General features: G+C 40.0%; 2 protein-coding genes across 12 annotated transcripts in view; one reads left to right on the forward strand and one right to left on the reverse strand.

Moving 5' to 3' along the window:
- The window catches only part of TMEM62 (transmembrane protein 62), a 47,760-nt gene extending 30,238 nt beyond the window's left edge, over window positions 1-17,522 (reverse strand). For 2 of the 9 annotated variants that reach the window (XM_078079467.1, XM_078079468.1), the window contains exons 1-3: window positions 2,289-2,711; window positions 1,800-2,025; window positions 334-471 (exon numbers count right to left, since the gene is read on the reverse strand). In XM_078079467.1, coding sequence (XP_077935593.1) covers window positions 334-471; window positions 1,800-2,025; window positions 2,289-2,468 — 544 coding nt within the window. In that variant the 5' untranslated portion in view covers window positions 2,469-2,711. Of the gene's footprint in view, window positions 1-333; window positions 472-1,799; window positions 2,026-2,288; window positions 2,714-17,391 lie in introns of those variants that run through there. The other 7 variants (XM_078079466.1, XM_078079471.1, XM_078079469.1 and 4 more) reach the window with 7 other exon arrangements.
- Window positions 17,512-25,568, forward strand: part of UBR1 (ubiquitin protein ligase E3 component n-recognin 1) — a 148,979-nt gene continuing 140,922 nt past the window's right edge. For all 3 annotated transcript variants that reach the window (XM_078079463.1, XM_078079464.1, XM_078079465.1), the window contains exon 1: window positions 17,512-17,645. In XM_078079463.1, coding sequence (XP_077935589.1) covers window positions 17,565-17,645 — 81 coding nt within the window. In that variant the 5' untranslated portion in view covers window positions 17,512-17,564. The remainder of the gene's footprint in view (window positions 17,646-25,568) is intronic.

Genomic DNA, 25,568 nt, shown 5'->3' on the forward strand with positions numbered 1-25,568 from the left:
GACTCTAGATCAGGGTTGCATGCTCTACCAACTGAGCCAGCAAGGCGCCCAAAATGGTTATATTTTTAAACACTGTCCTACATAGGTTTTGCTAGAAGCTTTTCTTCATGTAAAGAAGAAATGACCATCCCAACTTTCCCCTCAAAGGCTTAAAGTGATATCTGAAGCTTTAAAATCACATAATATAGTTGTATTTCAGAGTTGTGGCCTTCAGTCTAACTAAAACTATGTTACAATGTTCCCATTTTATAATTTTATATTCTAAATTGGAGAATCTAGGCTCTTGAAGGGAAAAAAATCTAGTTTTAATTATATGTGGGTCTTGACTCTTACCATGATTTCCTTTAACATCGAGCCACTTTGTTTTTTCCATGACCCTTGTCTTCTTCAGAATACCCTGGTAAGTTTGCCATTCTACCTCATGCTGCCTGGATCCCAAGTGTTCCTTTGTTTTGGCATCAGTCAGGTCTCCTGTAGATTTACATAAGACTTGAATCACAATGCAAAATAAACCCAAGGGGGTTAAAAATGTTTTTAAATGCACATCAAAGGAACAAAGATACTTAAGTACTCAACATGTACAAGCATAACAACTTGTAAGTCCATCTATGTCCAGAGCAAGCCCTATAAAATGAGATTTTCTTGGCAGAGACTTTCTTATAGGTTAGCAAGTACCTATTTAACTTCCCGTGGTATTAGAAATGGGTTCTGAAAAAAATTATTTTTAAAGAGAGCAGTACAAAACGCATCGTGAAACTCTGACAAAAATGCAAACTATAAGAAATTCCAACACTCTGGGCAGATGCCTGATATCTATGACAACCATATTTTCCACACCCAAAATCAGGTTATGTAATCTGGCCAAGTGTTATTTCTACAGCAAGAAGTAATCTAGAAGGTGTGGTTGGTCAATGAAATACCAAAATTTCTGGAAAACTAAACGGAAAGTTGAAATGGAGGTTTTCCATAACATAAGGACTGATAATCCATCATATCAGCAGAGGTGTTTCAGTAAGGTGGGTAGGATATGAATCCCCCAATAAACATGGCAGATGCTCCTTTACTTTTTCTACAATGCATTTAGGGAGCAAATAGAAGTTTGAAGACTCTAGAGAACCCAAGTCACACAAGTACCAAAAGATGAAGAAAAGTGTCCTAAGTCACTTTAAACCTCAAACAATTGACAACATAAGATTGACTAATGCTGTTTAAAAAAAGGGGGGGGGGGAGTTAGTTTTAAAAAAAAAGATAACTTTGGGGGCACCTGGGTGGCTCAGTTGGTTAAGCCTCCCACTCTTGGTTTCGGCTCAGGTCACGATGCTCTGCTTGAAATTCTCTCTCCCTCTGCCCCTCCCCCCTCAAAGAGAGGAAAGAAAGAAAAGAAGAAAGAAAAAGAAAGAAAGAAAAAGAAAGAAAGAAAGAAAGAAAGAAAGAAAGAAAGAAAGAAAGAAAGAAAGAAAGAAAGAAAGAAAAAGAGAAAAAAAGAAAGAAAGAGAAAGAAAAAAGAAAAGAAAAAGAGAAAAAGGAAGGAAGTTAGGAAGGAAGGTAGGTAGGAATTAAGAAAAAAACTTCATTTGTGGTTAAAGGGCTTTCCCTAATTCTCTCTCAAATCAGAACTATAACAACGACGAACGAATACAAACATAGCAGACGGTATGTATACTAATGAGAATCATGAGCCTTGCTTCTACTGCTTTGACAAAACCTTGCTATGGCAAGTCATTTAGCTTGGATCTTGACTCAATTATCCATAGGCAAAGGAAATTACAATGTCCCATCTTCTCTAGAGGAGGACTCACCTGGAGCTGGGGCTATAGTGTTCCCAACATGCCCGAAGTGAAAAGCTGCAGCCCTGGCTAGCATTCTACCATCCGGACCACAGAACAACGCGACAGCACGGCAACCCTCCCTACCTGTTGCCAGGACGAGAGCTGGTTGAATGATGCCAATAGTTTCTGAACAGAACTTCTCTAAGTCTACAGCTCTGCCTGGATCACGAAACCTGCTCAGGTGAATGTCGGATATCTGCCGAAAGCAGGTATTAAACAGAGATATCTGAGTCAGGAAGAGGCAGCACGGACAGCAGGCGACCAGGCAGCTCTCTCGAGGCGGAAGGAAATGGCAAGGATGCAGTGCAAGAACGAACCCCCCCTTCCCCCCAAGGAAAGGACAGAGCCCCCAGCCGGGAGTTTGGGTCCGCGGCGATCGCACCCCGGCGGAAACTGCCCGCGTCTCGCCGCGTAGTGACGCCTCTGCACCCACCCCAAACCCTGCTCCCGCTGCGTCACCTGCAGCCCCCAGAAGATGTTGCTGGCTCCGGGGCCCGGCGCGGGGTGTGGGCTCCGGGAGGCGCGGGGCTGGGGCAGCGGCGAGGGCTGACCGGCCAGGCCATAGTGCTCCAGGAGCACGGCCGCCAGCGCCGCTGCCGCCAGCCCCACGACCACCCTGATGACCAGCACTGCGGCCATTCGGCCCGCCCGGGCGCTGCCCTCGCTGTCCCGGGCTCGGCCCGTGCGGCGCCCCCGGGAGCTGCTCTGGCCGCACTTCCGGACTCTATGGTCGCAGGGGCCTAAAGCTCAGCTCGGCCGCCGCCGCCGCCGCACCTGCACCTCGTCGGGCACCTGCCACCCGCCTGCCGCCCGCGTCTCTGGGGTGGGGTGGAAAAAGAAATGAGGGTGAAATAAAGGAAACCGAGACCACCAGCACCAATCAAGGTTGCCGAGGAGTGGCGGGGAAAGAACCCAGGTCCGGGAGGCGGAGTCCTGGCTCCGCCTTAGTCAATCATTGCTGACCCCAGTGGGTCAGTTTCTTACCTATAAAACGGAGCTAATGATGTCTCGCGTGCGTACTTCACAGGCTTGTGAGAATCAAAGTATGTATGAGGACGCCATTTAAATTCCTGTTCAGATGTGAGAGCCGGCTTTCTCTCGGCCCTTCTGATTATTAACACGTTACGTGTTTCCATAGGTTTTTAATAGATATAGTACGTATGTTTTGTAAAGTTATTTTTTCCTAAACCTTATTTCTTACGCACTTGGCTATATAATATCCCGTTGCCTGGGCGCCTGGGTGGCTCAGTCGTTAAGCGTCTGCCTTCGGCTCAGGTCATGATCCCAGAGTGCTGGGATCGAGCCCCGATTCCGGCTCCCCGCTCAGCGGGAAGCCTGCTTCTCCCTCTTCCCCCCCGGCCCTTGTGTTCCCTTTCTCGCTGTCTCTCTGTTAAATAAACCTTAAAAAAAAAAAAAAAAAATCCGTTGTCATGTTATACCGTTCATTTAATAAACTGTAAATACTCCCTATGGGCAGTCACAGGAGAAGAATTAGATTCGGGTCCTGCCCTTAATTTATCTAACCATTCTGTTATTGTTGAACTTTTGGATTACTTATGTTCGGAATGTTCTGAATAAACATTTTTGAATAAACATTCTGAGTAAACATATTGCTGTTCTGAAAAAAACATTTTTTGTACAAATAGCACCCTTTTAAACACATCTTCGAGTTATTTTCTTGGGATATGTTGCCAATATTGAAGTTACGCCAATTTCAATTCATTAAAATACTTTTTGTGTACATTTGGAAAGCAAGACATTGATCTAAGCAGAAAATATAAAGAAACATAAGTAGCTAAAGAACCATGGTTCATTATCTTAGAAGCTTATGTAGAAGAGAGAAATACATTAAGTTTAATATAAGACCAATATGCCATTTGGCACAAGAGACAACAAGATATAAAAGGCCAGAGGAGGTTTACCCAGGACAGATCACATCTATAGAATCAGGAAAAGTTTAAGGAGGTGGCATATAGTAGATGGATAGTATTTTTGAGTGGCAGAGATTGGGGATGGGGTAGGGAGAAGCACTTTCCACCAGGACCTAACATGAATCAAAGCATTAAGGTGCGAAAATGCAGGACATGATGAGGAGACAGTGAGTACTTCAGTTTGTCTAGGCCTAGGGTATGCCTAGAGGAATAGTGGTAATTGTACCAGACCTTTAGTTTGAGCCACATTTTGGAAGGCCTGTATAAATGCCAAGAGTGAAGATAGACCTGGCAACAGCATAGGGAACCAACTGGACAGAGGACAGGTATGGCAGAGACTCCGGTTGGAATGATATTGGGATAATCTAGTACTATGGTCCGAATGTGTCCCCACAAAACTTATATGTTGAAATCCTAATACTCATTGTGATGGTATTTAGAGATGGGCTCTGCCCTTGTGAACAGAATTAGTGCCTTTATAAAAGAGACCCTAGAGAGATCCCTCGCCCCTTCCACCATGTGGGGACACAGTGAGAAATCAGCAATCTGCAACCTGGAGGAGGGCTTCAGCAGAATCAAATCACTCTGGCTCCCTGATCTTAGAATTCCAGCCTCCAGAGCTGTGAGAAATAAACTGTGAGAAATAAACTGTTGTTTACAACCCAGTCTGTGATGTTTTATTTTAGCAGCCCAAATAGACAGACTCCAGGTAGGGGGTAACTGCAAAGTCCTGAAGAAAGAAGATGGGAGAGTGTAACACTGAGATTACAAAGGAAGGATCATATGTAAAATAATTGTGAAGACCGAAACTACAGATTTTGACAGCTGATTGGGTATTTGAAGGAAGAAAAAAAGATAGTTAAAAGTTAGTGCCAAAATTTGGAAACCAAGTGACAAAAATACTAGGGCTATGATGTATGTGTGGAGAGCACTGTCCATATGAATAAAGTTTTTGGTTTTGTCTAATATTGCACTAGAAAAATATCTATGGATACCTCTAAACCAAATTTGGAAGATATGTTTGAGATGATCGGATTTAAAACATAAGCAGTATGGCATATATGATATGCATTTGGAGAGGCCTTAGAGGAACTTTAAAAATATGAGAATTATTTTCCAGAAATGGAATACAACAAGAATCTGCGTGATAGATGATAGGAACAGACATGCTATTAAGACATTTTGGAATTAGAAACATGGTTTAAAGTCACAAAGGCCAGCAGTCTGGATTGCAGACACTGAATTGTAACCAAGCTGCTTCACTCATAGTGTTCATAGGGAGTAGAAACAGGAATTATTTATTTAATGATGGTTAATGATTCTTCAGGGAATACAGCTAATACACCACAAATCATCATACAAGGTGATTCTCAGTTCCTAATAGCCAAAGGGGAAAGGTAGATATCTTATCTCATAAAGAGAGCAAGCAGGAATGCACCATGAAAGCAAAATATCCTAGAACTAAAGTCAAGAGAGAATGTATCATTGGGGCATTTCACAAACAATGGACATTGTCATCAACAGTCATAAATTGAACTATGTGATTCTCATAAACATGTAGAAATTATCTTCAGATTACTATTTCTTATACTAACTTTGTTTAAAAATCAAAAAATATGGGGGCCTGGGTGGCTCAGTCAGTTAAGCATTAAACTCTTCGTTTTGGCTCAGGTCATGATGTCCGGGTTGTGAGACTGAGCCCCACATCAGGTTCCATGCTCAGTGCAGAGTTTGCTTTAAATTTTCTTTCTCTCTCTCCTTCTAACCCTTCCCCCTCTTGCACAGGCTCTCTCTTTCTCTCTCTCAAATAAATAAACCGTTTTTTAAAAATCCAAAAGTACAGTATTTAATCATTGTTCTGTGAAGTTATTTCTGTGGACAGCTAAAGTAATGTAATCAAAATAGCTTTTTGTGTATGTAAGGATTTTTAAATTTCAAAATTGTGATATATATAAAACTGACCATCTTACCCATTTTTATGTATATAATTTAGTGCCATTAAGTACATTCACATTGTTGTGCAACCATCATCACCATCCATCTCCAGAACTCTACAGCATCCCAAACTAAAATGCTGTACCCATTAAATATTGGTGCCTCATCCTCCCTTCCCCACTCCCTAATGAATGTTTTCACCCATGTTATAGCATGTGCCAGAATTTCCTTCCTTTTTAAGGCCAAATAATATTTCATTGTATAAATAGGGGTGCCTGGTTGGCTCAGTCGTTAAGTGTCTGCCTTTGGCTCAGGTCATGATCCCAGGGTCCTGGGATCGAGCCCCGCATCGGGCTCCCTGCTCCGTGGGAGGCCTGCTTCTCCCTCTCCCACTCCCCCTGCTTGTGTTCCTGCTCTCGCTGACTCTCTCTCTGTCAAATAAATAAATAAAATCTTTAAAAAAAATATTTCATTGTATAAATATACCACATTTTCTTTATTCATTCATCTGTTGATGGACATGTGGATTATTTCCACTTTTTGGCTATTGTGGATGCTGCTACTATGATCATCAGTAGGTACCAGTTTTTCAGCTTTTTAGGGAGCACTCCATTCACTCCTTAGGAAAACAAATTTGAGGAGAATTTCATCTAGGTAAGTTAAGGCTCTGTATAAGGAACCTGAAACACGAGCGTTAAGTAAGAAATCACAGATCAAGGAAATTCTCGCACATGCTATAATATGATGAACCTTGAGAACATTATGCCAGTAAAATAAGCCAATCATAAAAGTACAAATACTGTATGATTCCACCTATATGAGGTACTGAGAGTATTCAAATTCACAGAGACAGAAAGTAGAATGGTGGCTGCCAAGGGCTAGAGAGAGGGGTAAATGAGGAGTTAAGGTTTAATAGATACAGGTGGCACCTGGGTGGCTCAGTCGTTAAGCGTCTGCCTTTGGCTCGGGTCATGATCCCAGGGTCCTGGGATGGAGCCCCACATTGGGCTCCCTGCTCGGCGGGAAGCCTGCTTCTCCCTCTCCCCCTCCCCCTGCTTGTGTTCCCTCTCTCGCTGTGTCTCTCTCTGTCAAATAAACAAAATCTTAAAAAAAAAAAAAAAGTTTAATAGATACAGATTTTCAGTGTTGTAAGATGAAAAAGTGCTGTAGATGGATGGTGGTGATGGCTGCACAACAATGTGAATGCATTTAATGCCACTGTACACCTGCGTTGGGCTCCCTGTTCGGTGGGGAGCCTGCTTCTTCTTCTCCCTCTGCCACTCCCCTAACGTGTGCTCTCTCACTCTCTCTCTCAAATGAATAAATAAAATCTTTAAATATATATATATACTAAATTAAAAAATAAATGTGGCAAGCTTGATCTTAGGTTACTATTAAAATGATCACTATTTAGGGGCGCCTAGCTGGCTCAGTCAGTAGAGCATGCGACTCTTGATCTTGGGGTTGTAAGTTTGACCCCACATTGGGTGTAGAGATTACTTAGAATCTTTTTAAAAAAAAAAGAGCACCATTTATATGTCATTTTATGGTTGAGTAAAAGAAACAATGATCACACAGCCACTTTGGAATGAGGCAATCACGACAAGTTTGGATGACATTAAATCCTTTACATATGTTTAAATATATAAGATAGATGGAAAAACAAGTTATAGGGTTGTCAGCTTTCACATTCCTGAGATACAAATGCTACTTTGCCATCCCTGCAATGAAGCATGAATCCAAAAGCCTTAAAAAATGCAGAGAACTAATACCCTCATCAAAAGTTAGGGAAAGCACCAAACTCAGTAATTAAAATGAAAACTACCAGAGAAATATGTTGGTCACATTATTATTATTGTTATTGTTATTATTATTATTAAAGATTTTATTTTTTTTAAGATTTATTTATTTGAGAGAGAGCACAAGCAGGGGGGAGGGGGGCAGGGCAGAGGGAAAGAAAGAATCCTCAAGCAAACTCCTGCCGTGTTTGAGCCCAATGACATGGGGCTCAATCCCAGGACCTGGAATCATGACCTGAGCCAAAATCAAGAGTTGGCTGTTTAACTGAGCCACCCAGGAGACCCTTAAGATTTTATTTTTAAGTAATCTCTACACCCAACATGGGGGCTCGAGCCCACAACCCCGAGAACAAGAGCCACACACTTTGCTCCACTGGCTGAGCCGCCCAGGTGCCCCCCATTATTATTTTTTTAATATTTAAAAGTTAGCCTTTATTTCTTAAGTTGATGGTGGATATACTGGTCTTCATTTTACTGTTATTCTTTAACATGTACATATGTTACATGTAACCTTTAGTATTATAAAGTATTTACCATAAATTCTTATGAGAAACATTTAATAAAAATGCAATAAATGCACTTATTTTTTCCATTAAAAATATGAAAAATATTTAAATGTGCATCTTATTCAACCTGGCATTTCTACTTAAAATAATTTATCCTAAGGTAATATATGGATGTTTATAGAGACTTACCAATAAGTAGGTTTATTTATTTTTTTTTTTAAAGATTTTATTTATTTATTTATTTGACAGAGAGACAGCGAGAGAGGGAACACAAGCAGGAGGAGTGGGAAAGGGAGAAGCAGGCTTCCTGCCGAGCCGGGAGCCCGATGTGGGACTCGATCCTGGGACTCCAGGATCATGACCTGAGCCGAAGGCAGTCGCTTAACCAACTGAGCCACCCAGGCGCCCCAGTATAAGTAGGTTTATTAAAGCAAGTTTATAATAGGAAAAAACTGGAAACAAAATACAGTGAATGTTCTACAATAAGAGTCTTAAAAATAAAATGACACAGCCATATAAGGTAATACCATGCAGTAATCTTAAAATAATTTTGAAAAAAATTAACAGTATGAAAATACATTGATAACATGTTAATGGGTATTCTGTAAAACTGTACAGTATGCCATTTTACACACACACACACACACACACACACACACACACACACACAGAGAGAAAAAACCCTGGAAGCATATACACCGAACTGTCAATGATGGTTATTCTGGGATTCTGAAATTATATGAGATTATAGGTTATTTATATTTTCTCCTCTTTGCATATCCATATTTTCTGAGTTTTCAACAATGACAATGTAAAGAGAAAAGAAACCTTTTATTTTGTTTTGGGTTAGCAAAATTTTTCTATAAAGGCCAGACAGTAAGTGTTTTAGGCTTTGTGGGCCAGGGTGTCTCTATTGCAACTATTCAAATCTACCATTGTACAAAAGCAGCCATAGTCAATATATAAATGAATAAGGTGGCAGCATTCCAATAAAGCTTTATTTATGGACACTGAAATTTGAGGTTTATGTATTTTAAATGTATTATAAAATATTCTTTTGACGTTTTTTCAACCATCTAAAAAAATGTTAGAACTATTCTTAGCTTGAAGACTATATTAAAATAGACAGCAGGTGGATTTGGGGCCGTATTTTTCTAACACCTGTTAAGGACAACTTATTCTTTGCTTGCACAACTCATTTTTCTGCACTGGTAAATTATCTTGATTTTTTCTTTATGTTTGGTCTTCCAAGCTCTTAAAACTAATTCAACCTTAATCTCTTCAGCAGTTGTCTAAACCTCTACCTGGCACTTTTAAAACCTTGAAGTATTGTGTCATTTGTATTTTTCAGAAGCAGCCTCTCCCAGAGCTTTCTGACTTCTACCTGTTTGCTACCACATCTGGTGCACAGCTTAACAGCTGCATCTGGTATCTGCTTTCACTCTGTGCTCAGGGATGGATTCTTTTTGCTGTTGATCTGTTAGTAATACAGTGTTCCATGTATTGCTCATACTCAGCTCATCTACCCTTTAATGCAACTTTTGTTGAACCTTTTCTCCAAAGTGCCTAGCACAGTGCCTAGAAAACAATGTTTAAATATACATATTTATTATTATTACTATTATTTATTATTATTTTTAAAACAATTTTATTTTATTATTATTATTTTTTAAAGATTTTATTTATTTATTTGACAGAGAAAGACACAGCGAGAGAGGGAACACAAACAGGGGGAGTGGGAGAGGGAGAAGCAGGCTTCCCGCCGAGCAGGGAGCCTGATGTGGGACTCAATCCAGGGACTCCAGGATCATGACCTGAGCTGAAGGCAGTCGCTTAACCAACTGAGCCACCCAGGCGCCCTAAAACAATTTTAAAGGAATAAGATGCCTGGATAGAATATATGGATGGTTGGTAGGCTGCATTGACAGGTGCTCAAACCATCATGGGTCCAGCTTGGGTCCTCTTTCCAGAATTTACTCAGATCCTGGAAAAATAAATTTGTTGACGTTCATTTAATCTGTTCACCAAAGCACTTGACCCCATCACTGATGCAGTCTGCTGCAAACTGGGGCATACAGCTCTCCACAAACTTTGTGGAAGGATCCAGTTTGTCTCTCTCCAAGTCAGATTTTTTTAATGATCTTTTTTTAAAGATTTTATTTATTTGAGAGAGAGCGAGACAGAGGGCATGAGTTGGGGGAGGTGCAGAGGGAGAAGCAGACTCCCCACCGAGCAGGGCGCCAGACATGGGGCTTGATCCCAGGACCCCAGGATCATGACCTGAGCCACTTTGAGGCAGATGCTCAATCGACTGAGCCATCCAAGCGCCCCTCCAAGCCAGATTTTATTCTCCTGGTAGGTTGAGCCATTTCTTGCATGTCTAAACAAAGTTCCTTCCATTGATCATTCACTCTCATTTCTTCTCAGTCATGTGCACATTTCCGTGTCCCGGCTCCGCTGTAAAGAGCATGCTCCCTGGAGTTGTATGGACCTTGACCCACATCCCGATTCTCTCTTCCTATTTGTATTACCTTCGGCAAGTTATTTATCTATTTCTCTTCCCAGACTTTTTCCCCTCTACCAGGGCTGAAATGTTTTTGTGGTTTATCACCTGCACAGACAGGATTGTCTGACCAGCAGAGCCCTTAAAATGAAACCTCTGGATTCAGGGCTGAGAGTGAACCCAAGATCCAGGCCTATTTGGACCCTCAACCTAGATTTGACTCAATTTGAACCAGCAATCTGAGTTTCACTCCAGAAATGACTCCCTACGTATGGCTATCTTTATTTTTAAAATGAAGCCAACCCCAGAAATGATATCTCTGAACCCAGGAATGATTCTCCTAAAACTGGTGCTGAAGCCTCCAGTCCTGACTACTTTATCACATTCTCAGGACTTTTCCAGTTCTAACATGGGGCTATCTCCCCACAACTGTGGGAATGACCTTTGTCCAAGACTAAACATTTCTGTTCTAATGAAGACCATCCCCTCTCCATCCTGGTTTTGACCCTAAAGACCTTAATGATCCCTGCTTCTCAGCTCAATACGGGAGTCTTTTTCTTCAAGTATAATCTGCCCCCACATGGGGATGCCATGGTCCACAGACTTCCTGAGAGGACCAGAGAGCCCCAGGCCCTTTCCTTAGCTCAGAAACTAGCACTCTTGGAAACAGCAACTTATAAACAGCAAAAGTAGACTACAGTCACAAGATGAGGACAGTGGCACCATTCTATAATTTTTTTCTTTTTTGTTTGCTTCTTTAAAATTTATATTTCCTTTAGTAAGTACAAAATTCAGTTTGGCTTTATATTGTTTTGTTTTCTAGACTAATCAGTAATAGTAAGTATCCTCCTGTCTGAAGGGTCTGGGTTAACTTTTCCACCGAAATACCGCAAAACAAACAATCATCAATCTAACCAATAAACATTCACCATACTGTAAATACCTTTTCAAATTTGCAGAGGGTACATTGGATTATCTCTGAACATGCTTAATTTTTATATTCAAGTTGCTGCCATTTAAAAACCATGTTCAAGGGCTTCCCAATAGCTACATTTCCAACAGACCAAAGATTATGCAAAATGAAAAACAGTCTCTAATGTTAAAAAGGAAATATTTCTTGACAATGAACATGCCAGGCCCAATTGAGATAATCCAGTAACTCAGTCAATGAATTAGACAAATAAAAGGCTAAGAATTGCCATACATGTAAATGAAAAAATAACTAATATATATGTATATATATCTTAAGCATCTAGGTTGGACTGAAGGTTTCTTTTTGTAAAAGTTGTCAAGTTATTTTTGCAACTTTAGCAAGATTATATCCCAGTTTCCTCTTATTCTTTCATTTAAAGTGCAATGAAATTGCAGAGGGAAAATTTTGCATGTTGGAAAATGAGAGAATCAGAAAACTTCTCAGAGGAAGTCATATATAAACTGAACTCTAAAAAATAAGCAGAGGGGCGCCTGGGTGGCTCAGTTGTTAAGTGTCTGCCTTCAGCTCAGGTCATGGTCCCAGGATCAAACCCCACTTCGGGTTCCCTGCTTGGTGGGAAGCCTGCTTCTCCCTCTCCCACTCCCCCTGCTTGTGTTCCCTCTCTCGCTGTGTCTTTATCAAATAAATAGATAAAATCTTTAAAAAATAAATAAAATAAAATCTTTAAAATAAAACATACATACATACATACATAAGCAGAAATCCCTTTATAGGAAGAGGTGTTGTTATCATTGCTCTTTTCTGATCTAGACCAAGGTGTGGCTTGACCTACTTTAGAACAGAATTATGAATTTCTTTGATTCTTCTGCAATTACATATTTCTTTTTAAATTAGCATCAGCTCACAATAACTTTTGTGAGTAAGTAAGTTGCAAGGTCATTTTTCAGGTGTCATTTTACTGTTTGAAGTATCATCAACAGCTAATATACATTAATTAGTTTTCTCAAAGCCATGGAATGACACAATTAGGACAGCCATACTCAGAACTATGTTTTCCTTTTTGTAAAAGTTGTCAAGTTATTTTTGGGGGGCATTCTAGGCCAAAGGACTAACCTATGCAAAACTACAGAAGTATGAGACTGAATGGGATATATGTGAAATAGGGTGTGGATAGTTTAAGGTGAGGGGTGGCAAGGGAGATTAGACTAGCAAAAAGTGTTTCAAGCCAGATTGAGAAGGGCTTTGAATGCCATGTTTAAGAGTTAAGTTTTATGCTATAGGGCAGTCATCTAATTTATTTAGGTAAGAGAGTCACATGACCAGATTTATATTTACAAATAATTTTGGCAGGAAAATAAATGATGGATATGAGCAAGAGAGTGGAAATAGGGAGACCAGATGGGAAGATTGCTCTTTGCTAATCTGGATGAGGAATATCAGGGATTTGTACCAGACAGGTGGAATCATGTAGGCACTACTATCATCCACATAAGAAAATATGCCAGAGAAAGAAGTCTATTAATCACTGAGGGTTTCTCAACTCTGACTGCTCATTAAAAACACTTGGGAGAATTTTTTTTTTTAATGGATATTCAGGTCTTACTCCTAATTAAATCAGAATCACTAGAGAGACCTGGTATTGGAATTTTTTTTAAAGATTTTATTTATTTATTTGAGAGAGAGAGAATGAGAGAGAGAAAGAGAGAGAGAGCACATGAGAGGGGGGAGGGTCAGAGGGAGAAGCAGACTCCCCACTGAGCAGGGAGCCTGATGCGGGACTCGATCCAGGGACTCGATCCCAGGACTCCAGGATCATGACCTGAGCCGAAGGCAGTCGCTTAACCAACTGAGCCACCCAGGCACCCCTGGTATGGGAATTTTTAAGAAGTTCTCAGGTGATCCTAATGTGTAACCAGGGTTAAAAACCTCCAACACAATCCATAAATGAGGAGTCTAAGGAAAACATAGTTCTGAGTATGGCTGTCCTAATTGTGTCATTCTGTGGCTTTGAGAAAACTAATTAATGTATATTAGCTGTTGATGATACTTCAAACAGTAGAATGACATCTGAAAAATGACCTTGCAACTTACTTACTCACAAAAGTTATTGTAAGCTGATGCTAATTTAAAAAGAAATATGTATTTGCAGAAGAATCAAAGAAATTCATAATTCTGTTCTAAAGTAGGTCAAGCCACAACTTGGTCTAGAGCAGAAAAGAGCAATGATAATTCATAAGTTTATATCTATTTTATCTGGTTCATGTCCTATAAAAAGTCTAATATAAGCATATCAGGATGTTAAATGTGTGCCAGATACCTGATATTTTTGTTTATTTAACAATAAACATTTATATTACAACATATAAAGTGGTAAAAGCGACTCAAAAAAATTTTTTTATTAGAGGTAGGATAGTGAAATGGTTAAAGACACACATTTTGAAGCCAGATAGACCTAGGTCTTGAATCCAGGTTTTGTCACTTAGTAATTGTGGATATGAACAATCTCACTTGTTTAATCTATAATTTCCTTGTCTGTGCAATAGCGATAATAGGAACGACATCATAGGACTGTTTTCAGAATTATACTTTAAAATGCATCTAAAGTCTTTAACATAGTAGCTGACATTTCTAAGTATGTGTCTTGGCTCCTGCACTCAAGGAACTAACAAATTAGAGAAGGAATTAAATTAGGCCATGAAAAACTGTAACATAAGGCAGCATTATAGGTTATTAATAATAATTTAATAGGTAGGAACCTAACAGCTTCAGATAATAAAAACCACCTTTAACTATCTTAAGAAAAAAAGCACATCTATTGAAAGGTTATCAGAGACTCAAAGATTCTGCAAGAAGCTAGGGACAGGCTTAGAAGAAAAGCAGAAACCCAAGGAACTGCCATGGACCAGGAAGCCGGAGGCACAACAGTTGTTACTTTTTTTTTTTTTCCCCCAAGATTTTATTTATTTATTAGCCAGGGAGAGAGAGAGAGAACACAAGTAGGCAGAGCAGCAGGCAGAGGGAGAGGGAGAAGCAGGCTCTCCGCTGAGCAGGGAGCCCGACACGGGGCTCGATCCCAGGACCCTGGGATCATGACCTGAGACGAAGGCGGCCGCTTAACCAACTGAGCCACCCAGGTGCCCCATCATCATACAGAATATTTAAAAGACTCAGGTTAAGATTTAATAATATTTTTACTGCTTCATCAAGGACGTTGGGAAACATGCTTTAAATTCTTTTTTTTTCTTTTAACTGCAAGAGCATGGTAGTCAAGAAATGACTTCTGGAAAGAAAAAAAGAAGAAGAAGAATGTAGCAGGAGGGGAAGAATGAAGGGGGGGAAATCGGAGGGGGAGAAGAACCATGAGAGACAATGGACTCTGAAAAACAAACTGAGGGTTCTAGAGGGGAGGGGGTTGGGAGGATGGGTTAGCCTGGTGATGGGTATTGAGGAGGGCACGTTCTGCATGGAGCACTGGGTGTTATGCACAAACAATGAATCATGGAACACTATATCTAAAACTAATGATGTAATGTATGGGGATTAACATAACAATAAAAAAATTAAAAAAAAAAAAAAAAAGAAATGACTTCTGGATCGTTTTGGTGACTTGTTGAATTTAGTGCCCCTGCTTTTATTTTGTGCTAAGGGGCCAGCAGTTTCACCCATCATTGCTTCTGCTTCAGTTAGTACAAATACCACATGGTTAAAAAAAAAAAAAAGCACATAACTTTTTTATTACCACAAAAGTTTTCACCTCACAAACTTCCTAAATTTTGGGAACTCTCAGACAGTCTGTGGACCACTCTTTGAGAATCAATGTTCTACAACATATTTAGTGGCTGTAGAAAATTACATTATATGAGTGACCACAGTTTATTTAGCCAATGTCCTTTATTGAGGGCATTTGAGTCATTTCTAATTTATCTCCATTACCAGTAATGACGTAGTTTAAACTCCATTTCCATCCTGAATTATATCTTTAGAATACAGCCTTAAAAATGGAATAAATGGGCCAACGAAAAGCATTTAAGAAAAAATGGCTTCTGAATATTGCCTTCCTATAGGTTTACTAATGTACACGTGTATTTTATATGAGTATCCTTCCCGCTTACCAACATGGTGGTTATATATTTTTTAAAGATTTTATTTATTTATTTGAGAGAGAGATCGTGCATGAGAGAGGGGAGGGTCAGAGGGAGAAGCCAGCGGGGCTCCATCTGAGGACCCCTGGATCATGACCCGAGCCAAAGGCAGATTCTCAACCCTCTGAGCCACCCAGGCCCCCTGATGGTGGTTATTATTATTATTTTTTTAAAGATTTTATTTATTTGACAGAAAGAGAGGGAACAGAAGCAGGGGGAGTGGGAGTGGGAGAAGCAGGCTTCTCACTGTGCAGAGAGCCCGATGCGGGTCTGGATCCCAGGACCCTGGGATCATGGCCTGAGCAGAAGGCAGACGCTTAACGACTGAGCCACCCAGGCGCCCCGATGGTGGCTATTTTTAAGGAAAAACAAAAACTGACCAAATTTACAGGCAAGAAATGGAATCTCATTTTAATTTGCATTTATTTGCTTATTAGTTAGGTATTTTTCATATGTTTATAAAAATTGAGTTGCATATTTATGTATTTTGTCCATTTTTCTATTGATATAGTCGTCTTTGGGATTTTATCCGTTGGTCTGTCATGAATGTTGCAGTCATTTCTTCCCAATTTTTGTTTACTTTTTAACTTTGTATAGTTTATTTTTGTATGTTTTAAATTTTGATTAAATTACCTATCAGTCTTGGGGCGCCTGGGTGGCTCAGTCGGTTAAGCGGCTGCCTTCAGCTCAAGTCATGATCCTGGGGTCTTGCGATCGAGCCCCACATCTGGCTCCCTGCTCAGCGGAGAGCCTGCTTCTCCCTCTCCCTCTGCCTGCCACTCTGCCTACTTGTGCTCACTCTCTATCTGTCAAATAAATAACATCTTTAAAACAAATTACCTATCAGTCTTTTTATATTTTCTGCCTTTGGTGTCATGCTTTAAAAAGCCTCCTCCAAAAAATAAAAATAAACAAATTTAAAAAAGGCTCCTCCATCCCAATATTATACAAATATTTACTTTTTCTTCTTTTTAGTAGTTAACTCTTCAATTCATTAAGAATTATTTTGATATGTATACTTTTAGGTAAAGATATGACTTAATCTTTTCCCAAATAGTTAACCTTTAATTCCTCAAGCGTGTTAGATTTATCGTTATTTTCCCCTTTGTTAAAAACATACTATTAAATTACTGGTTTGTAAACAACTTAAAACTTAAAACAATATAGATAAATCTAAAGGAGCTCTTGACCAACTTCCTCCTATCCTGAGAGCTATTAGTTTGTTCTTTTCCCTTTCAGGCTTCTTCCTTCGCATTTTAACGCATATAAGCGCAAATACATAGTTTGCGGCAACTTGGGCCCCCCACTCCCCGCACACACTTAATTCATCTTTATCTTTCCACGGAGGTCTACCTTGTTCTTTTCGACACCAACGCATGGTGTTCCATAATGAGCATGACCATGTTTATTTTGTCTTCCCTCGACCGATGCATGACTACAAGGTTTCAAATTTAATATTCACCAGATCTCCTCAAAGCGGCCGGAGCCCGAGCTTTCTTGTGCGCATGTGCAAGTGTCCAAGGGCTACATTCCTAAACACGGAATAGCTTTGAGTATTTTTTCATTCTGTGGGTTCTGGGGAACCACTGCGGGTACGTAGGGCGACAAACACCCCCAGACCAAAACCTGGCCTGAACGAGACGCAGAATAGGTACTCAGCCCCTGACAGTCTTCCTCCTTTCAAAATGGACGCTGAATTTACTTTTTACCTCGCAGATGCAACAGTTCGCAGCAACGAAACCAGATGCACAACCATTCAGGCACTGGGGACTACAACTAAAAAATTAGGGGAAGAAAAACCTCCAGCCATACCTGCCGTGACGCTTGCTTCCGGGAAGCGGACCGGAAGCCGCTCCTCGATTCTGCGTCAAACCCGACTTCAGGGGCCGTCGTAAAAGTGTCGCCCCTCGTTTCTTGGACCGGCCACAGGTTTCCGCTCGTCTCCGGCCGGGGGTCTGGAACTGCGGGTGTCAGTTTCCCTCAAGATGGCGGACGAGGAGGCCGGGGGTGCGGAGAGGATGGAAGTCAGTACCGAGTTGCCCCAGACCCCTCAGCTCCTGGCATCTGTAAGTCCTTGTAGGCAAGTTCCTTTTGTCCCCCCCAAGTCCTTCCCTACCGCGCTCTGGAGGATGTCGGGCTTCACCCCCTTTCGCGGCTCTGGGGAGGGGGAGTCGTATGGATTGGTCTGGAAGGAAGCCATCGAATAAAAGTTAGTCATTACCCACATTCCTGCCGACCAAGTCTACGGAATATAATGACTTTGTCATTTATTAGTCGTGACGAGTTCAAGCATGTCTCTATCCTTAAGTAGAAAGAACTGGTGATGTTACTAGATGGTCTGGTGTGGGGGCTGAGGCGGGATTAGAGGAAAAGCCATTTTTCGATAGACGCAGTGCCAACCCCTCTTGATGACAGGAATCCAGGACGCTGCACCTAATGTTATATTGCATAGCTGGCTGGGTGGGGCCTGATAATGGCAGGGAATTACTGCCACTGTCAACTCGTCAAGATATTGGGTGTAGGAATTGTAGTCCCTCATTCTGGTGTCTTGAGAACCCCAAGCCAATGGAGAAACCCGTCGTCTGTCCCTTCTTATTAAGGGTGAAGAAACTTCCAGACATTTCGAATCAGAGCAGTACCATTAATTAATATCGCAATCTATACTCTGCCCTTGTATTTTGAAAGAATGGGAAGGCAGAGACAGTGAGCAAATTTGAGTCTATAGTCTGGCCACAGGGAGAAAGCAGATGAGGAGGATAAGAGCTAGGGGGCAATATTGGGGAATGTTCTGGATGTCTCTGGGCATCTAGTGGGGAGATATACAGGAAATATTCAGATATTGATTTCTGCATGATATTAAGTCTTATCACTTTGTCTTTATTGCTGCATATAGAAAAATGTGGGATATACACCTTTCTGAAGTTTTTTGGTTTGTAGTTTTAATAAAAGCATTTTTGGACTATTTTAATCATGCAAACACTTCAGCATTGTTTTATGAGAGAATAAAGTGAGCTCCAGAATTAAGAATCCACCCCAGGGACTGGGGAGACTGGCTGGGAGATAGAAACCAGGTAGGGAGGAAATTGGAATAAGGATTTGGCCAACTATAGCAGTGCGTGCAACCATCTTCTATCTCAAATAGTAGCAACCTCACTTCACTGCCAGTATTGAAGGAGGAAGCATCTCTTTGAAATGAGAAGGTAGGGAAAATTGAGAACCCCTGAAACATCTTAATGGTAGCTTGTGCTTTCTACATCTTAGAAGCAGTACAGAAATTGTGTGGATAGAAGTGTTATTGTAATTTTGTATTGCCAAAGATGGCTAGTGTTTATTTAAAGCTTTGATATATTAATTCCTTCCAGGTGGTACAGTAAAACCTCACCAATCTAGACTCCACTTATTTTTAATTGGAGATAATGGTACAGAAATCAAGGTAGAATTGGGTTGCAAACTCATTAATTCAAGAAATACTGGATTTCTTGGGGCAAGAAGTAGGTTTTGCAAAGTAATGGGTAGATGTCAAGAGAAGTGTAATTGCCTGAGGGAACTCACAGTTTAGTGACACAGATAAGACAAGTGCTCAAAGAACTTTAATACAAGATAGGGTGATGTAAGTGGATGAAGAACTGTGACAGGCCTCATGATCATTTTTCTGGCTTGGATCGTTCTATCTACTTAAGGATTCCAGATACCTCTTTACTTTCCTTTTCTTTTTAAAGCTACTGTCTTCAATTTTATTCTGACAGTGGAGTAAGATACTGGCTTTCCAGTTTACTACTTATTTGCTGTTAAATAAAATAAGCTCAGAGACTCTTTAACATTTGAATGATTTGTATTTTAAATCACTATTGGGAGGTAGGGAAAACAAAAATAATAAATATAGGACAGTTACAAGATTTTAGAAATCTCACCAACTCCATTAGAGCCTTGTCCTTGGTTATACTTTGTTATCCTTAAATCAAACTTTCTTCTTAAACCCCAGGTCATTTCTTTGTCATACTGCTATCAAAAGCATGAAGGCTCTCAAATTCCTAATATCACCTAACATGCAATTAAGGTGAAATAATAGATATGAATTATTGGACATTTATAAAAGTCATTGCTTAAGAATCATTAGAGGAGTTGATTTTGTAGGTCTGGGGTCGGGAATTTTCACAAGCATGCCCAGCTGATTCTGAAGTCCTGGTCTGTGAGCCACACTTTGAGTAAGACTTAACTAGACATTTGGAAATTCTCAATAGAGTGACAGTTGAGATTGTGGAAATGAAGATCTTTGAGGAGAAAAGTGTGTGTGTGTGTGTGTGTATGTGTGTGTGCACGCACGCATCAGCACATACACACAGGTTCAGACACACAGGGAGAGAGGGAAAGAAGAGAGGGAGAAGGACTAGGGACAGGAATGATTGAATTTCAGGGATAGAAGATGGAGGAAGAACCAGAGAAGGACCTAGAAAGGGAGCAGCCAAGCAAGTAGGAGGTGAGAGTAGTACGGTGCCATAGGGTCTAGTTTCTAGAAGAGGGTGGTTTATTGGGTCCAGAAGATAAGGACTGAGAAAAACTGGGAATTCAGAGAGTATATGGGGTGGTTTGACAAAACTTCTGCCTTCTGTCTACTTTGACTGGATTTTCTTTCCTAAGTCAATCTCAGAAGGTATCTCCTGGCTTGGTACTAAGGTCTTTGCTTTTTCCTGTCTACACCCTCTGCCTATGTGATTTCATCCAGTTCTTTGGCTTTAAGTACCATTGGTATGCATTCAGTTCCCAAATTCATATCTCTAGGTCATCTCACCTTTGAACTCCAGATTCACAAATTCAACTACTTGCCTACTTGACATAGCTACTTGGATGTCTGATAAGTGTTTCAAACAGGGGGAGCAATTAGGAAGCTACTGCTATAACCTAAGCCTTAGCTGATGGTGGTTTGTACTAGAGAGACATCACGGAGATAAAGAGAAGTGGATAGATTTGAGAGAGATTTTGGAGGTTTGGTAGAAGCAAAAAGATTTGCTAATGGATTAGGCATGAGGATAGAAGGGAAGAAACAAATCACATCTGGATCCTCAGTTTTTGGCTTAAGCATTCATGGTCATGGTTGGTCATATTCTGAGAGAAAGGACCAGGTTTGGAGAGGGGTAGGAAGGGAGGCTGATCAAGAATTTTGTTATCCCTGTCTCATGGCACTTCCATAATAGCTCTCGAACACAAACAACTCTCTCTGTCTCCACTCCACCTCTCTAGTCCTAGCCACCATCTGTTGCCTAGGCAACTGGAGTGGCCTCTTAACTGGTTCTCTTTGCTTCCATTTCTGCCCTCTTCCAGTTTATTTTCCACAGATCACCAGAGTAATCTTTTTAAGACTAATTCAGATCATGTCAGCCTCCTGCCTAAATCCTTCAGTGGCTTCCCATTTTACTTGGAATAAAATCTAAACTCATTATAAGTCTTTCAAGATCCTGCATGATCTGGCTCCTACATCTCCCCCTCATTTCCTGTTATTTCTCCTAATTTAGTGTTAGCTACACTGGCCTGTTAGTTTCTAAAACAAGCACAAGATCTATCTTGCTCTAGGGCCTGTGCCTTTGCTTGCTGTTCTTTTTTCCAAGAGTGTTTTTCCTCTGCTTTTTCTTGATACTTACCCAGTCTAAAAGATGGGTTCTTCTTATCCTTCTGTGTGTAAGCACCCTGTTTATTTCCTTTACTGCACTTATTACAATCTGTAATTACTATGTTGTCTTTATTATTTAAGTATCTGTCTCTCCCACCAGAATGCAAGCTCTGTGAAGACAAGGATCATGTCTGACTTGTCCACTGATATGTCCCAGTATGCGTTTGAAATAGCAGACATTTACATACTCTTAATGAATAACTGAGAATCAACATTAGTGATTTATTTTAACAAGATTGGTAGTGATTGGGGGAGGGAGTTGTGGAGGAAGGATGGGAAGAGAAATGAAGGAGCATATTAGGATAGTACCTAACACTGGGGTCCAGGTGAAGGTGGGGGGGTGTAGGAAAAGCCAAAACAGGAATTCTGTGGGGAATTGATGGGATTTGAGTTATTAAAAGTTATGATGTTGACATAAACGGAAGACCTGAGCATTATGGTCAGTAAGGGGTTTTGGAGTTTGAGAACATGGAGGCACATCAGGTTCTGTGATGGTAGAGCCAGGTTAGATGAGCCTCTGTGCATTCCTAGAGCACCCTTTTCATACTCCTGTTGTATGTAGCATGTCTCAGGCTGTCCTGAGCATTGCCTGTTTGCTGCCTGTCTTTCCTTCTAGACAAGAAACTCCTTGAGAGCATAAGCTGTTTCCTGTTCACACCTGTATCTCCAGTACCTAACACATTGCTTCAGAATTTCTGTTGAATGCATGCACGAGTGAATGAATGAGGAGACAATAACTGAGGTGGAGTGGAGGTGGAGGTAATAGGAGTTGAGGCGATTAGGCTAAAAGGTTTAAAATTGAAAGAGGAATTTAAAAAAATTAACATTATCGAGTTATATTTTAAGTACAATAAAATGCTTCCATTTTAAGTGTTTCGGTTGATGAGTTTTGATAAATGTATACACCTATGTAACTATTACTAAATTGGGGCTACAGAACATTTCCATTACTCCCAAAGTTATACTGTCTCCAAATGGGGGGATTTTAGGTTTTTTTTTTTTTAAGTTTAATATTGTTATGTTTGTGCTATAATCATTATGAAAATCAAGAAAAAATTTATCTACAATCTCATATGTGTAGTGGATCTTTAAAAGATAAAAATTTGTTTTGATAGTTGACCTTAAAATACTGAGATGGGGCACCTGGCTGGCTTAGTCAGTGGGGCATGTGACTCTTGATCTCAGGGTTGAGTTTGCGCTCCATGTTGCGTGTACAGATTACTTAAAAAAAAAAAAAACTTAAAGAAAAAAGTAAAATACTAAGATATAGAAGAAGGAATAAGAAGTTATATGTTATTTTCAGTGGTGGTGATATTTCTTAGAAATTGAAATCTATATCATTTTAGGCCAGAGGACAGCTTTTTTTTTTTTCTCTCAAGATTTTATTTATTCGACAGACACAGCAGGAGAGGGAACACAAACAGGGGGAGTGGGAGAGGGAGAAGCAGGCTTCCTGCTGAACAGAGAGCCCGTTGTAGGACTTGATCCCAGGACCCTGGGACCATGACCTGAGCCGAAGGCAGACACTTAATGACTGAGCCACCCAGGTGCCTGCACAGCTTTCTATAGTAAGGACACACTTAAAATGAGAAAACTAGGATGAAAACCAAGGTCTCTTGAGCCCTGACTGAAGTGCTTTGTCACCAGATCATAGCAGGGCCTACTGCCTGTTGTTTTTTCATCATCATCTCCTAATTTTGGTTGTGGACAGCTAAGGAAAATTCTGATTTTCAGTATCAGACTCTATAGACCCAAATATGAAGTTGAGGTGTAAAACTGCAGATTAGAGTGATAGATTCAGTCCCACTACCTGTAATAGTCTAGGGAAGAATAGTAATTTAGTGTGGATAAGCTGGTGCTGAAGATGGACTGCTTATGTTTAATAACAGACACTGTCCTGCAAATAAAGAGGTTTTTGTCCTCAATAATGCATGGAGGGACTGGGTAGATATGTGTATAAATCACTGATACAGGATGAACCAATACAGTGTCCTGACCTATTCTCTTCATGTGTGCTGGCCTTGAGGGTTATTTCAGATTTCCCTTGCCATCATTTTACCCATTTCTCTACAGGTGCTAATCATACACTGTGCTCTGTGAAAGTTTCTTTAAGCTTTTAACTCATTGCCTCAGGTGACTTAAGACAAAATATTAAGACCTCTTTAGTCCCAGGTCATCTACTGTGAACTCCTATATGTTCTTTTAAGGTATTCTGAGTTAACATGCCTCCTATTGAAGAAACAATTGTTATTTGATGAATTTGGTTTTTTTTTAAAGCATTTGGTACAGCCTTTTTTTTTTTAAAATGTTAAGTTGCACCCTATAATACACTAAGTGCTTATGGAAATATGCTGTACTAAATAAATGTTACTGAATGACTCTAGAAGAGTTATTGTGCTTCCCTAAGTGCCTACTTACTATCCGGGAATGATATAGGCCCTGTCCAGGTTGGAGTCTACTGTTAATCACTTGAATATAATAATTCTCCTTCTAATAGTTTACTTAATGCCATTCTTCAGAACAAAGTCTATTTGACTTGTTTGGAGGAGTGGGGCTTAACCACTTAACTGTGTCTTTATGGACTACTTTTAAAAATGCCTTTGAACTTTTGGTATTTATGGGTAAGCTAGAATGACTTGAGAACAGGAAGAAAAATCTTTTAATTTATCCATTTATTTTTATATACACACACACTCTACTTTGTAGTCTAAGAAAGGATTTTAGTCCATTTGCAAATATATATTCAATACAGTAGAAAGAGGATATGGGATGTGTACTCCACACTTTAGGAAAGCAGATTTCATTGTTCCAAAGATTTCAAGGAGAGCTTAGAAAATTGGAGCATGAACCTATGATCAGAGAAGAAAAAGGAAGAGAATGACTTAGGAGGAACAGAATGCTTTTAAAAACTAAATTCTGACAGTATGCTTATGTATTATCTTAAAAGAAAAGAGAGGTGACTTATTTGTCCCATGACTCTATATTTGACCCTGGCTTATTTTATCAATGCCATGAAGACATAGTATACTTACTTATCATATTTACGAACAACACAAAGCTGGCAGGGATAAGAAATACGTTATAGGACACATATACAAAAAATGTCCTTAGTCTGAATATTGCATCAAAACTAACAAAGTGAAATTTAATTGTGGTGAAAGTACAGTCTTATACCTCGGGTTAGGTATTTGTATATAGGACCAGGTCTCTTATATGTGATTGACCTAAGGGTTTTAGTTGTCTGCAAACCTAAGTCATAATATGATGTGGCTGCCAAAAAAAAAGAATGTGACCTTTTTGAGCAGTTAAGTACCCTGGATAAGGAAGGTAAGAAACAGTCCCACTCCTCTATACAGAGGCACATTGTGCATGTTCCATAAAAGAGTAATCAACGTAGAGAGTAGTCTGAATACCGTGGGATTAGGGATGGCCAAATGTCATTTCTAGGGATGGACAGATTTCTTTAGTTTCTGTGTTCCAGTGTAGCTCCAGAATAAAGAGACCGATGAGAGACTTAATAGTTATCTTATTTGAAAGGTTGTTCGATGAAAGAACAGAGTAAATTGTATGGATTATTTCAGGCAATATAGGATAAAAATTACAGGAGAGTAGGTTTTGGCTGAATTATGAGCTGTAAGAATGGACATTGGCTGAAAGGAAGTGTTCAGACAGGCTTAGGGAACCAATTATCAGATATGTTATAGATAGGATGCCTCATGGGGTATGCAGTGGAACTAGGGGTTTTGCTGTTACTGTTTGCTTGTTTTTATGAAACTTTATGAATCTGTCAGATAGTATTACAAGAAAACTTTGTGTAACCAAAAGATTTCTTGATGCCTGTAGATACTCTAACTACACTCATCCAGTACTTGCTATGAACGATCCTAGAGCCTCTAGATTTTGTTACTACTTTAAAACAGAAGAGTTGGAAAAAGAGTTTCAGGGAATCTGAAGCCTTGTAGATGTCAGCAGTTGTCTAAGGAAGTGTAAGTTGTGGTTTGAACAAAAAGAACGTTCTAAAAGTACGTTCCTTTTTCAGAATGGTGTTCCCAAACAGGCATCCAAGTCCCTGGGTCAGAATTGAGAACATATCTTAATCTCCATGGGGATGAAGAAAATGTTTGGAATGTTTGGGAATTTAAATGTTGTGAGAACTTGTTTTTACAGAACAGTCAATTAAGAAAACCTTCTCTGACCTCCAAATGTCGAAAAAAAAATTTTTTTTCCTCCTGGACATTGAAATTAAAAATTCTTAATTTTGTGATAGACATTGGGGAGGGTATGTGCTATGGTAAGCGCTATGAATTGTTTAAGACTGTTGAAT

The sequence above is a fragment of the Halichoerus grypus genome, chromosome 8 (assembly GCF_964656455.1).
Source record: "Halichoerus grypus chromosome 8, mHalGry1.hap1.1, whole genome shotgun sequence".
Lineage (NCBI taxonomy): Eukaryota > Metazoa > Chordata > Mammalia > Carnivora > Phocidae > Halichoerus > Halichoerus grypus.